The sequence below is a fragment of the Desmodus rotundus genome, chromosome 9, assembly GCF_022682495.2.
Source record: "Desmodus rotundus isolate HL8 chromosome 9, HLdesRot8A.1, whole genome shotgun sequence".
Taxonomy (NCBI): Eukaryota; Metazoa; Chordata; class Mammalia; order Chiroptera; family Phyllostomidae; genus Desmodus; species Desmodus rotundus.
Genome location: NC_071395.1, coordinates 79,607,641 through 79,621,979, shown reverse-complemented (window position 1 = coordinate 79,621,979; position 14,339 = coordinate 79,607,641). Strand labels below are relative to the sequence as shown.

General features: G+C 51.2%; 1 protein-coding gene across 1 annotated transcript; it reads right to left on the bottom strand.

Moving 5' to 3' along the window:
* Positions 1-1,479: 1,479 nt before the first annotated feature.
* Positions 1,480-7,750, bottom strand: SLC46A1 (solute carrier family 46 member 1). Its single transcript, XM_024565158.4, has 5 exons — positions 7,458-7,750; positions 6,204-7,056; positions 4,045-4,128; positions 2,550-2,706; positions 1,480-2,102 (listed from the first exon to the last, which is right to left on the bottom strand). Exons 1-5 carry the CDS (start codon positions 7,683-7,685, stop codon positions 2,063-2,065), a joined length of 1,362 nt encoding a protein of 453 aa, XP_024420926.2. The 5' UTR covers positions 7,686-7,750; the 3' UTR covers positions 1,480-2,062.
* Between the last annotated feature and the right edge of the window lie 6,589 nt (positions 7,751-14,339).

Here is a 14,339-nt window from a genome sequence, read left to right as displayed (position 1 = left end):
CCAGGCTTGGCCTCACAGGGCTGGTCCTGAAGCAAAGGGCTGAGACGTGGCCTTTCCCCAAAGCCTGCTCTGACACAGGCCTGCAGCGCCAGGGTTTCTACTTGGTTGGACTGGAGCTGCTGCCCCGAGTCAGCTAGGTCCCTACCCCACCTCACCCCGCCTGGCCCTGGGGACCAGGAACTACTCAGGGACACCCAAAGATCAAAAGTCCAGCTCTGCCCTAGCTGGTGTGGCTCAGTTGGTTAAAGCATTGGCCTATAAACCAAAAGGCTGCAGGTTCAACTCTCGGTCAGGGGCTTGTACGGCAGGCAAACAATTGATGTTTCTCCCTCACATCAATGCTCTTTCTCCCCCCTTCCTCTCCCTCTCTAAAGGCAATGAAAAAATGTCCTCAGGTGAGGAATAAAAAAAGAAAAAAGTGCAGCTCCAACTCATTTGTCCTTCCCCAGGCCCATGAAGAGAGGCATCTCATTTTAGAATGTGAAGTGGAAAGGATCTCAGAACATTATCTAATCCAGTGTTGGCCAACCCAACCACAAGTAGACAATTTGGGGCATCGCTGACCTAGCCCTTCACAGAGGGGCTTGCTCAAGGTCACCCGCGAGCCCGAGGCTGGCCCAGAGCCTTCACCCTCCTCTCCCCTGCCTCATGCTGGGCCAGTGAAGGGCCCTCTCCTTGCTTCAGTCTTCCAGTGACAGAGGGGACAGTGAGAAGGGAATCCAGACACAGGCCCAGGCTTCAGAGGCTACAGTTGACCCTGGTGTGCCCTAGGCCACCCCCATTTTACCCGAGTGATTTCCAACCAGAAAACTGGCTGGCAGGGCCGGTGAGAATGGGGTAGCACGTGCAGTATGGGGCTGAGCTGTCTGGCCAATTCTGCTTTGAAGAGTCAAGTACCACCTGATTTGGGTCTGCTTGGAGGCTTATGGCCCTCATCAAAGCTGATGCCTTAACACTGAATCCAATTTTGCCTTTCAGCTTCAGGTCCAGGCTTTCATTGTGCCCTAGAAATGGCCCCCTCATTCTCGGGGACCTGGGGCCTCTGGATCATGCGAATCAGGCCCATCTCCAGGGTTCCGTTGACTTACAGATGCATGTGGGGTGGTCGCAGCACAAGGCCCTGCTGAAATACCCAGTGACGGGAGGTGTGGGAGGGCTCAGCGATAAAAACTGAGTCTGCTTGGCTGTTGCAGCCAGAAGACTAGTTCAGGTGCCTTCAGGGAGCGGATCTCTGACTGACCCTCCGGAATGAGCGACCAGGGCTCTCTGCTTGGCTTGATGCAAGCCTGGCAGCCCTTCACCTCCCAGCAGTTCGGGAGAAGAGAATGGAGGTCAGATGAGGTTTGGGCTGGCCATGCCCAGTACCAATCCCAAGGCAGCTCAAGGGCTTCTGCTCAGCCCAGCAGCTGCCTGTGTGACTTCTGGGGGGCCGACCAGGAACAGGAAAACAGAGGGCCCCACAGCCCCATGTTGTGGGTGCCGGAAGATTCATACTTATATTTCCTTATACTGCTTTATTATTATGATTGGTACTGCAAGGCCCAGGGGGTTGATTCCACCGAGTCAGTAGCCCCCTCCATTCCCACAAGCCTTCCTCCCCGAAAGGTACGTGTTGTTAAGGACCGACCAGTGGCTGCCCACCATGAACTTGGCACCTTGCGCTGTGCAGTTTTGGGTGGAAGCAGAGATGCCAGCCCTCATGCTCTGACTGGTCCCTGAGGCGTCACCTCCGTCAGGACGTCTCCTCTCCCTTGGAGGGCTTTATGTGATTGAGGGCATGAGGGGTACACAGACCCCTGTTCCCAAGGGCTCCCCCGCTGCCTGTCCTGGAGTCAGACCATCTGGGTTACAATCCCTGAGTCACAGGCTGGCACAGCTATGGGTGAGACAGGGTCCCTGGTCTAGCTTCACCACCGTATCCAAGGTGAGCACTGCCTTGGAGGGGAGCTGCTGGAGCTGCTGTGGATGGGGTCCCCGGTGCACACTTGCAGTTGGTCGGTGTTCACTTCGCTCCTCTTGCCCTCCATTCTCGGGTCCAGGCCGATCAGGGGCTCTGGGTAAACTACTGGTACTCAGAGCGAGGATTAGCCTTGCCCAGTATCCTGTGATAGACCAGAGAGAGGGTTCAGACAGTGTCCAGGGAAGAACACTCTGGAAAGGGACTCTTAAGGCTTTGGGGGAAGAAGTCAGTGGGGCAGACTAGCCTGTGGCCCAGCCATAAGCAGCCAAGGAAGCTCTGTGGCTTCCCTTTAGCACATTTCTGTCACCGTGGTTCCATGTACAAATGCGAATGGAGGACAGGAGGGAGAGAACAGCCTTGCTAAGAAGCAGTGTTAGCCTGACCCCTTCCCTACTGCCCTTCTGTCCCTCTGCCCTGCCCTTGGGAAATGGCTCCCAGAGGACCAGACAGCCGTCTGCAAGAGGACAGTCAGGCTGGGGCTGAAACACCACGCAGGAACGAGGCAGCCATTTCTGGTTGGGAGGAGGAGGAGGAAAAGGAAACCTTTGGGATAAAGGGCATCTGAGCTAGGGTCAGGGTCCTGTGTTACCCAATCAGGATGGCAGGGATGAAGAGGAGGCCAGCTCCCAGGAGGAAAGGGAACCCCTTCATGAAGTTCAGGGTGGCTGGGTAGAGCGAGTTGAAGATGCTGGAGGCCATCAGCATGGCCAAGCCGTTCACACAGGCCACAGCAGAGAAGAGAGCGCCTGTGAAGAAGTAAACATCACACCGTGGAGTCTGAAGGCCTAGGTTCAAATCCTGGCGCTACTACCCCACAGCTGTGCGACCTGGGACGGACCACTCAATCTCTGAGTTTCGCCTTCCTCACCTATAAACCCGACCCCTGTGCTGGGGTACGGACTCGGTGAGGTCGTGCCTGGAAAGCACCTGGCACACAGGGGCCACGAACAAATGGCTGTTATTAAATCCTCGTCTTTCAAGTACACGTGACAGCTTCTAGCAAAAGCCTGAGAAAAATGGTTTTTGGTTTACCCCCTTCAGAATCATGTCCTGTCTGAGGTTAGTTGTGGGGCTAACTCCCAGTTCCACACTCAGAGCTGTGTGGTCACTGAGCAAGTCACTTCTCCTTCTGGGTTCCTGCGCCCCTTCTATTAAATAACAGTTCTGCCTATTCCATAGATGCTTGGCAACATTACATTCCCATCTATAGCCCTTATCACAGGGCCTGGCCCTCTGGAGGAAGCCAGTTAGTAAGGGCTGTTCTCTCCTGTTCCTCCTGGCACCTCTGGGCCCAGTGAAAGTGCTAGATAAAAACTTATCAGGTGAATGAACAAAAGCACCGGGTCCTGGGGACAACAGAACTGGCAGTGGGCTACAAATGGCAGCAGGCCCTCCCTCTAGGGCAGACGGGGAAAAGGGGATGGGCCAGATGTTTCCCGATGGGGGTCTAAAAACCCAGAGGCCTGAGAGAAGCTATTTTTTATAGACAGGCGGGCAGAACATTCGCCTGTCAGACTGTCAGAGCTGGAAGGGCCTGCAGATGTCATCAAGAGCAAACCACTCGTGTACAGAGGAGGACACAGGCCCAGAGAAGGGAAAAGGCCCTGCCTAAGATCGCACAGCGGCCGTGGGGGACAGAGCCAGGACCAAAATCCAGAGCCCAAGACCGACTGCTCTTCAAAACAAACCTGGGTTTGCACCCTAGCTCCACCACTTACTGAGTGGCCTTGGGTGAGCCCATTTAACCCTCTGGGCCTCTGCTTCCTCACCTGTCCCTTGCAGACAACAAGACCTACATCACAAGCTTGTTCGCTCCCTCTGAGCTTACACGCTCCGACGCTAGTGAAGCAGGGAATTCTGGTGTCACCTCGTCCATTTCGCCGACGGAAAAGCAGAGGTCTGGAGAGGGCAAACCCTCTGCTTTAGTTGCCCCCAAAGAACAATACCGTGCTCTGCTCACCGCAGATTCCAACTCTGCGGTCTGAACACCCCAGGCACCGCGGCCCTCCGGCAGCCCGGGGCGGCCTGTTCAGGGCCAGTGGAGCACAAGGAGCCCGATGCTAGTTGGCCGTCGTGACACTCACCCTGCTCCGACTCGCTCACCAGCTTGGAGAGCTTGGCCCGGACAATGGGTGTGATGACTAAGGACAGGAAGAGGAGCCCGTATGCTGCAGAGAAACAATCGTCAGGAAAAGGGGGTCAGTGTGAGGGCTGTCCACGCAAGACGTAGCGGAGCGCCTGCACACACCCCAGGTGGGACTCAGGTTAGACACGGAGAGAACTTCCTTGATGGTGAAGGAGACAATGACTAAGGAGCAACGGAGACTACCCTTCTCAAGCTCTGGCCCACCTGCTATATCTTTTATGAGTGTCCTGTCAGAACACCTCCTGTGGCCCTAGCAGGTACCGCCCACAGAGTGGGGAGATGGCAGGGCACAGGGAACAAGAGGCAGACCCGCATTCAAAATCTAACGCCATCGCTTACTACCTTGTGTGGCCTTGGGCCTGACCCCCACCTTTAAAAACATACCAAGGTCTTCACCACAGGATGGTTCTGGGGTGTAGGAGGCTGAATAATGGCCCAAGACATAGATCCTCATCCCTGGAACCTGGAAATGTTGCCTCATTTGGCAAATGGGTCTTTGCAGATGTGATCAAGTTAAGGATCTGGAGACAAGATTATCCTGGCTATTCAGTCTGGGCTCCACATGATTCCTTGTAAGAAGGAAGCGAAGGAAGATTTAGCAGAACAGAGGAGAAGGCCGTGTGACTACAGAGGCAGAATCACGGTGATGCAGTCGGATGCCACGGAATGCTGGCAGCCCCCAGAAGCTGGAAGAGGTGAGGGAGATTCCCTTCTAGAACCTCTGAAAAGGAACATGGCCCTGCTGACGCCTTGATTCTGGCCCATTGATTCTTGACTTCTTGCCTCCAGAACTGCGAGAAAATACATTTGTGTTGTTTTAAGCCGCTGAATTTGTGGTAATTTGTTACAGCAGCCCTAGAAAATGGATACATCAGAAAACTCCTGTGAAGGGCACCACACAGCAAGCACAGTCAAAGCAAGTTCCTTTTCCCTTAGCATTTCCTTACTGTTTCCTTCATAACCATCTCTTTCCCTTGTGTGACTACTGCGTCCTCAGTAAAACCGCAAACCCCTAGAGCAGTGTGCGCTACAAGGATTTTTAGAACGTGCACTACCTGGCTATTTAGTGAAGGGCACTGACCTCTTTCCCCTGAGGCTGTCAAATTGAGAAACGACAACAGCCAACACAATAGCTGGCCAGTGCGAATGAACCACAATTATACCTAGTTGTTTTTTTTTTTTTTGCCAGATTGGCAAAAAGTGTATTTTTTTGGTGTGCTGCAGAATTTTAGTAATTAGCTTATATGTGCCATGAGATGAAAAAACAAACAAAAAGTTTGAAAATCGCTGCCTTAGAGGACAGGGGGTCCTCCAAAGTGGGTATACAACGAGGCACCCCAAGGTCCTTCAGCTGCCAGGCCCCCAAATCCCACTCCGCTGAGGCTCCCCAGAGCAACAACAGCAGCTTTGTCATCTCTGCAGCCCTGAGGGCTTTGAGCCCAGCGCCGAGTCCGGGGGAGACACTGTAGGCAGGGGAGAAAGGTACCTGGTCCCCTTCGGCCTCACTGTCCAGGCAAGCGGCTAAATTAATAAATCTGCGATTACTGAATGGCTGACTTTGTACACAACATAATTTAGAGCTTTATTAAAATAAATCTGTCCCTTTAAAAAAGTTAACTTCCTCATCCCCAGCTGCCCCTCTCCCACCAAAAAAGGGAAGAACTAACGCAAGCAGGAATTTGATTATCTGTGGTAGGAGAAGACCGGAGTTTTCAAAGACCAAAGAAGCTGACCAGGGATATCTGAGGTAGGTCCTGTGATTATCAGAGAGTGAGCAGCACGGACTTTGCCTAAGAACACCATGAACGCAGGCTGTGGGAGGCCGAGGAGTGAAGCAATCAGCGTGTGACCCATATTTTTGCCTGCTGCTCTACCTTACTAACAGTATTTATGATTGATCATGTGGACTACTTTGGGTACTGAAGTTTTATCTATAACAAAGATGCCATTTTTATGAGTTTCTTACTTGTCTTCCTTCCAATGCCAATGCAGGCTAGGAACAATAATGTTTCCAAGGGCGTGAGCCAGCAAGTGGCTGGTCCCCAATTTTCACCCAGCACCTCTGGGACAAACTGTCCCTGAGCCCACACACATTACCTGTGAACATAAGAGGGGTGTTGGTAGCAAATGCAAAGACCACCATCCCCAGGATGTTAAAGGCCAAGCCAATCTCAGCCACCCAGGTGTCGTCCAGGCAGGTTTGCAGAAGCCGCAGGCCCAGCAGGCTGGTGAAATACGGGATGTGCCTAGCTGCAGAACCGTAGCCTATCAGCTTGGAGTCCCAGCAGAGGGGTCTGCTCAGCTCATAGATGGTCAGGATGTCCTGGGCCCCAAAGTGCACAGTGATCACCACAAAGATGACCAGTGAGTACAGGGCTAAATGCTTCCTGGACTTCTCCGGGGCTGGAGCCACGTAGAGCTGGACAATGGACCGATGGTGACGGAGCGTGAAGAGCCGGGTGGGTGTTGGCTCCTTCAGTGTCTCACCAAAGCAGAAAGCAGCGTAGAAAGCCATGAATATCAGCAAGGCCAAGGCCAGCCAGAAGGGGTTGGCATAACCCTGGGCGTGGAGCCAGTAGCCCCCAAAGAGGCTCGCCAGCATCCCTGCCACCCCGATGCACGCTTCCAGCAGGGCCATTCGGATGGTTCGGCTGTGGTGGGAGCTGACATCTGCCACAGAGGCAAAGCCAGCAGCCAGGAGGCCACCGAAGTCACCAAGGAGGGCACAAAGGATGCGGCCCAGCACGAAGTAGCCAACGTGTAGCTGCAGCTGCACCACAAAGATGGACACCAGGGCCTGGACCAACAGGCCCAGCGAGGCCAGCACCAGCAGCGGGCGACGGCCCACACTGTCACTCCACGCACCCAGCAGGGTGGACGAGAAGAGCCCCACCAGGAAGCCGCCCACATTCGTGTAGAGCGTCCAGTGGGAGGTAAGGGTCTCCACTTCCTGTGGGGGCATGAGTCTCACCAGGGTGTTCGTCCTCCCTCTGAGCCCACCCCCCACCCCCCACCCACCGCCAAACCCCTGGGATCCTGGGAGATACGGGGATGAAAGCTTTCTTTGGAGTCCTAAACCTCGGAGAATTTTGGTGCAACTCTCAAACACTGGCCCTGGAAGGGGGTTGCGGGAACTGGACCTAGGTCCCTTCCCTTACTTTTACCCCCTTTCGTTAACTCTCAAGGCTGGAGGAACTTGAAGCATCCCCATACTGCAGGCCTCGGTCAGGCTCACCACCCAATACCCCAAGCCCCCTTGGCGGCCCCACCTTCACGCCCGCCCCGCCCCGCAGCTGCCCCCACGCCTTAGCTCAGGGCCGGCTCCCTGCTTCTCCCCGCCGCCGCCGCTACCTGCATGGTGGGGTTCACGCTGTGGTTGCTGCAGCCACCTCTGTCGTGGGTGCCATTGTAGCCGAGATCGGCACTGAAGCGGTCCCAGAGGTACTGCGTGGTGAGTGGGCCCTGCAGGACCAAGGCGAAGTTGGCAAGGAAGATGAGCGGCTCCACGGGGCCGCGGAACAGCACTCGAGACGCGGGCTGGATGCGGATTTCGCCCGGGGAGCTCGCGCGTCCCTCCATTCGCACATGCACCGCAGGGCAGCCGCGAGGCAGAGGACTGGGCTTTCTGCGCCTGCGCCAAGCGTTTGTTTTCTTTTTAAAGTCCAAGCGGGCGGGTCCAGGGCCTTGGTCCCGCTCATTCTCTCCCCTCCCAGTCTGGGCAGGCGAGGGCTGGCGCCAAGCTCAGAAGGTCACGTGACCTGTAAACTGTGCAGCCCTCCTTCCCTGGCTCAGAAACACTCAGAACATTAACGAGAATAGCAGTATTTAACATTTATTGATCCTTCACTGTGCACTGGGCGCTGTACTAAACGGTGTGCTTCAATCACCCAACAGCCCTATAGGTTGGCCACTATGAGTGATCCCAACCTGGGGATGAGATAACAGGGACATGGGGCCCTCAAGGCCTGAGTGAAAAAACAGCTGACTTCTGATACCTCTGCTGGTGTTCAGCGCTGGAACTCAGAGTAGGTCAGAGTGCGCCCTCCAGCTTCATTTACTGACTGTTCCATTACATAGGCTCTGCTACTTCTTGGGCATCTCACTTACCTCCCTGTGCCTCAGTTTCTCATCTTTAACGTGGAGATGCTAACAGAACCTGCCTCAAAGAGTCGCTGTGGAAGAACGTTGTCTGGTACATTGTAAGTACTATTATTGTTACTAACAAGCTGTCCTTAGCTCCGCCTTTCCTAGGAAATTAGTCTTGCTTTGGGGCTGGGGGCTGGCTATGAGATGCCCTTGGAGAGGCCGAGGCTGAGAAGACAGAGGAGGGCCTTGGAGGCTGTTGGGGGTGGTCCTATGTTCCTGGGAGCTCCCACTATAGGAATTGGGCCAGAAGAAGGGCCTGTTTTATCGCCTGTAAAAGGGAACGGCGGTATCTTTCTCCCTTATTTTTTCGTTCATTGCATTTATTGAGTACCTTTTATGTGTTAGGGACCATGCTGGGGAACCTCTGGGAACACAGCAGCGAAGGAAACAGGCAAAGCCCTTACCAGGCCCTGTGGTTTCCAGAATGGTGAGGGAGAGACACCAAAGAACCCCACTAATCCATGTAAGATTTCAACCGCGACAAGTGCTTTAAGGAGAGGAGTTGTGGGACTCCAAGCGTTTTCTAAAAAAGAAAGAAAAAAAGAATTAAGACTGAGAGACGTAAGGTCAAGATCAGTCAGCTGGGAATGGGTGTGACTCATCCCAGAATGGAGCCCACTAGACTAGAGGCCCCTTCTAACACCTTTAAAACCTAGCTATGATCAGGTCACTGCTCTGCTCAGAACCATCCAGTGGTTTCCATTTAATTCAGTGAAAGCCAGGTCACTAGGATGGCCCTAAGACCATGTGCCCTCTCCCACTTGTTCCCCTACTCCATCCCTCCTGCTCCCTTTGCTCTAGCTACCCTGGCCTCCTTGCTCCCCCTCCAGCTTCTCCAGCAGTCTCCTGCCTCAGGGTCTTTGTGTCTGCTGTTCCCTCTAACTGGAATGCTCTTCTCCCAGATATCCACCTGATTGATGACAGGGGCTTTGTTTTCTTCACTGCTGCATCTCCACTACCTAGAAAAATGCCTGGCACATGGTAGATGTTCAGAAAGTGGTAGTTGAATGAATAAATGAACCCCTCAAGGAGAAAGGATTTCCTGGCTGGAGCCCCAGAGCACAAGGAGAGGCTTGCCTGTGTGGAGCTACCTGTGGAGACCAGAGTCCAAGAATCTAGACCTAGAAGAAAGCTGAGAGATCACACCTTGGCCTGAGTGCCCTTTTAAAAGATAAGGAAATTGATGTCCAGAGAGAGAGGTGACTTTATCCAGGAGAAGCTAAACATCGCTGCCCTTTCAAATCCTTAAAGGAAAGAAGTGATTGAAAGGTAAAAGATGTAGATTTAACTCCATTAGAATTAGAAACCTAAATTAAAAGGCAATAACAAACAAAATACTCCTTTAAAATATGACAAAGGGCTAGTATTTTACTTATATTTGATAATAACTTAGGATCTCTCCCCCATCCATCGACAACTGGATAAAAAAGTTAAGCCCTGAGAGGTTGAAACACAGAACCGAGTAGAAGACTCACATGTGAGCTCTTCTCCCACTTCCCAATAATAAAGGAAATGCTCAATAAAGCAAATGTGCCTTTGCTTTTGTTCTTTGGGGCCAACACAGTAGAAGAGATTAACTTTAAATGAGAATGCCCCAGGCTGGTAAGGCTTGTGTCAAGCACACTTTGCCGAAGAAGTACCAGGGCACCTTTCAGGAAAGAGTTTGGTAGCATGGCATCAAAACCCTGAAGTTCTTGGGAAAGAAGGGGAAGGGTCAAGTCAAGGAACATGTATAAAGGACTCATGGACAAAGACAACGAGGGTGGGGGTGTTGATTGAAAGCGGAAGTTGGGGGATGAGTAGGGCAGGGGAGAGTAATGGAGGGAAAATGGGGACAACTGTAATTGAACAACAATAAATTTAAAAAAAAACAACCTTAAGTTCTCTAATTCCTTTGATTCTCTATCCTAGGGAAATAATCTGAATTACAGAGAAAAGCCTTATGTGCCAAGATGTTCTCCATAACATTACTGACAATAGTAAAAAAAAACGTAGACCAGAGGGAGATGGTGGAATAAATTATAATAGATCCCTTCATTGGATGCTAGCCAGTAAAACAATATATTCAAAGAGATTGTAATAATGTAGAAAACTGCTTGTCATTACCTTTTTAAAAGATTTTATTTATTTAAAAGAGGGAGGGGAAGGGAGTGGGAAAGAGAGAGTAACAGATGTGAGAGAGAAACATCAATTGGTTGCCTTTTGTATGTGCCCCAACCGCGCCCTGACCAGGAACTGAACCCACAACTCAGGCGTGTGCCCCAACTGGGAATCAAACCCTCTGCTGTGGAGGATGATGCCAAACCAACTGAGTCACACCAATCAGGGCTATGTCATTACTTTTATGTGAAATAAAAAACAGAGGACTTTTATTATTCAGCCATGAAAGAGAATGACATCTTGCCATTTGCGACATGTTTGGACCTAGAGGGTATTATGCTAAGTGCAATAACTCAGAGAAAGACAAACACTGTATAATTTCACTTAGGTGTGGAATGTAAAAAGCTGAACAAATCAACAAACAAAACAAATGGACTCATAGATACAGAGAACAAACTGATAGTTGCTAGAGGGTTGGGTGGCGGTGGGTGGGCAAATAGGTAAAGGGGATTGAGAGGCACAAACAAGTTATGGGGATGTAAAGTACAGCATAGGGAATACAGTCAATAATATTGCAATAACTTTGTACAGGGACAGATTGGGAATAGACTTCTTATGCTGATCACTTCGTAAGGTACGTAGGTACCTAAATGTCAAATCACTATGTTGTACACTTGAAACTAATATAAGATTTTATGCCAACTATATTATAATTAAAAAGAGCTTTCAACTTGAAAATGAAAAAAGCCAGAGGACTTTCTGTTCATATGGTATGCTTCTAGGTGCAGCAAAGAGTGGCACTGAGGAAAGACGGGAAGACACTGCACCAAGTATTAACAGTGGTTCGATCTGGGGGGGGGGGGGCGGGTGTGTGAGATTTTTTTCTCCTTTTTTAAAAAAAATATTTTCAAGTCTTCTAATATAAACATGTATCTTTATCATGGAAACTGTACAAATGTTTAAAACCTCATGATGTTCGTCTGCTTGACGCCTATTCTGGCTCAATTGCTAAAGACCAGCATTCGGAGACATCAGTGGCAGCGGACTTTGTTACCAGGCACTGTGGGAGTCCCGCTCTCACTGCTCGCCACAGCCTTACGGTGATGCATCTATGGTTCAGGGAGGTGCCGGAAAATGCTCCTTCCTGCTCTGGGTATAGTTTTCTCCTTATACCTGTTCGGTGCTCCCTGGGTCCCAAGATTAGTATAAGTCAGTCCCTCTGCCAGGAACACCTTCCCCGACTCGCTCGGCCTATTCAACTCCTATTCAACCTTCAGGACCCACCGCCGTGTTGTACTTCGAGGCAGAGTTAGTCGTTGCGTCATATGTTTCCACAATACTGTGTTCATGCATTTAACCCCAGTTTTATACGTAACCTGATTATAAATATGTTTTTAGCCCTGGCTGGTGTGGCTCAGTGGATTGAGTGCTGGCCTGCGAAGTAAAGGGTCACTGGTTCAGTTCCCAGTCAGAGCACATGCCTGGGTTGCAGGCCAGGTCCCCCGTAGGGGGCGTGTGAGAGGCAACCACACAGTGATGTTTCTATCCCTCTCTTTCTCCCTCCCTCCCTTCTAAAAATAAATAAATAAAATCTTTTTTTAAAAACAACAAAAAATAAATATGTTTTTACAGGTTTGTCTCCTCCCAACCCATGTCCATATCCTACCTCCAAACTTGAGGGCGGGAACCATGTTTTATTCATGTCTCCTAGCAACGGGCCTGGCATGCAATAAGATGCAATGGTTTGATGGCATGCACCAACTCCTGTTAATGATTGCAGTTGCCTGGATTGCTGCATTGATATGGGTTATTTCTCTGGCTTGGTGGGAAGGAGTCCTGGATCCATTGGTTATGTCTGCCATGGTCTCAGGGATGAAAAGTACTGGCACTAATGACGGTGTTGTCCAGCCCTGGAATATGTGCTTGGTGAGTTTCGTTGCAAAGCTTTGAGGAAGTGCTTGGGAGCTGTAATGGCTCCTCCACTCCCAGCTGGGTAACGAACGCCTGTGGGAGACTGCCTCACGGCCTCAGCGAGAGAGGCGATCGCAGCATGGCTCCCTCGCTCAAATGGTGTCTTATAATAGCTTAGGCCCAAAGCCTGTGCCTCCTCTCTGCACAGGGCCTACCGCCGCTTTTAAACTGCTGGCCGTGTTTGGGGATGTTAAGAGGAAGGGAGGAGGCCCCGGCTGGGGAGCTCACTTGGTTAGAGCATCGCCTTGATACACCAGGTTTCGGTCTTTCTCTCTCTCTTTTCCCCCACTTCCCCGCCACTTCTCTATTTCTCTCTAAAATCAACCAGTCAATAAGAGGAGGGGAAGAGAGAGCATGAGGGGAAAGCTAATTCCTGTTTTTTGTTGCTTCTCACATGCCAGCTCTAAAAGTCAAAGCAGCCCCACGTCACCGCTGAGGGAGTTCATAGCCCTGAAGTGGAAGTAGCCGCTACATCCGCCTCACTGCGAGACTTGGGCTGAATCCCTTTCTGGCCCCTGTTTTCTTCTCATCTATGAAATAATCTCTGGCCTCTGTTTCCTGGTCTGTGAAAAGTGAAGGAATAATGTCTACCCAGAGGATGAGTATTAGGGTCAAATGAGAAAATGCATGTGGCTTTGAGCTTTGTGTGGCATGTCCAGCTGCCAGAGGTGGCAGTTGCTGTTGAGCTGAGCTTGAAGGTGGGGAGGGATTTCACCGGAAGGAAATGTCTCTGTACAAGATGAGGGTCAGGCAGACACCATGGCCAACGTGAGCCTTGGAGAGGAAGGCTGTCGGAATCCCGAGAAGTGCAGGACTGGAGATGTACTCCCTAACCATGTGCCCCACGGGGGAGGGTCCCCAAACCGCTTCCTGTCTTGGGGCTCCTACTTGTGCTTTCAGTTTAAACATTTCGTTCTTTTTTTTTTTAATCCTCACCCAAGTATATGTTTATTGATTTTAGAGAAAAAGGAAAGGGGCGGGGAGAGAGAGAAACAGCTATATGAGAAAGAAACATCTATTGGTTGTCTCCCTACACACCCCAACCAGGGATTGAACCTGCAACCTAGGTATATGCCCTGACTGGGAATCAAACCCACAACCTTTGGTGTACTCTGTTTCCCTGTGCTGATCAGGCGAACATGTCATTGTTTCAAAATCCTCAACTGAGGATATGTTTACTGATTTTAGAGTGGAAGGGAGAGAAAGAGAGAGAGAGAGAGAAACATCAATCTGTTGCCCCCCTATGTGCTCCAACCTGGGATCGAACCTGCAACCTTTTGCTGTACAGGACGGTGCTCCTGTGTCAATAGCGTTCCTTAATCGGCTTCTGTTGAGGGAACTGCTCTGTGCTAGCCATTTTACAGCTATGATCTCTTGTCCTCATGACAACCCAATGAGAGAATTGTCATCCCCATTTCGCACCTGGGGAAATTGGAGAGGTCATGTGACTTGCACAAAGACACAGGGCCCCAGAGCAGAGAACTGGTTGGGGTGGGTGTCTGTCCAGCTGCCCAGCCTCGGAGCACTCTACTCTCACAGACGCACGCCCTGCGGGCTGCCTGTGGCCACGGGTATGTTCTGTTCCATTCACACAGTGTTTTTAAAAAAAATCAGTTGGCTCACAGCACATTTTAACGTTGGAATTAGTTGCCAACATTTGCCAATGGGAAGCGTCACATGAAAACTCAGATTTCTGGATTCTCTTGAAAACTCAGAAATCGTGGCAACGCTCACACAAGCCCACGCCGGGCTGAAGCTGGAAGGGACCACCCCTGCCTTGAGGTGGGACGTGTCCTCCAGTTCACCACCCCCCACAACTCCCCTTTACTCAGATAAAAACTGCCTGGCCCTGTAGGCTGTGGAGCTTGCTGCCCCTTTCCCGGACTCGGCTGTTGCCTGCGAATAGGACCCCGAACTTTCCACAAGGCCTGTGCCAAGGCTTCGTGAACGTGAAGCAGGTGAAATCACCGTGACGGTATGCCAAGCTGCTATTCCAAGGGTCTGAAAAGCATTCTG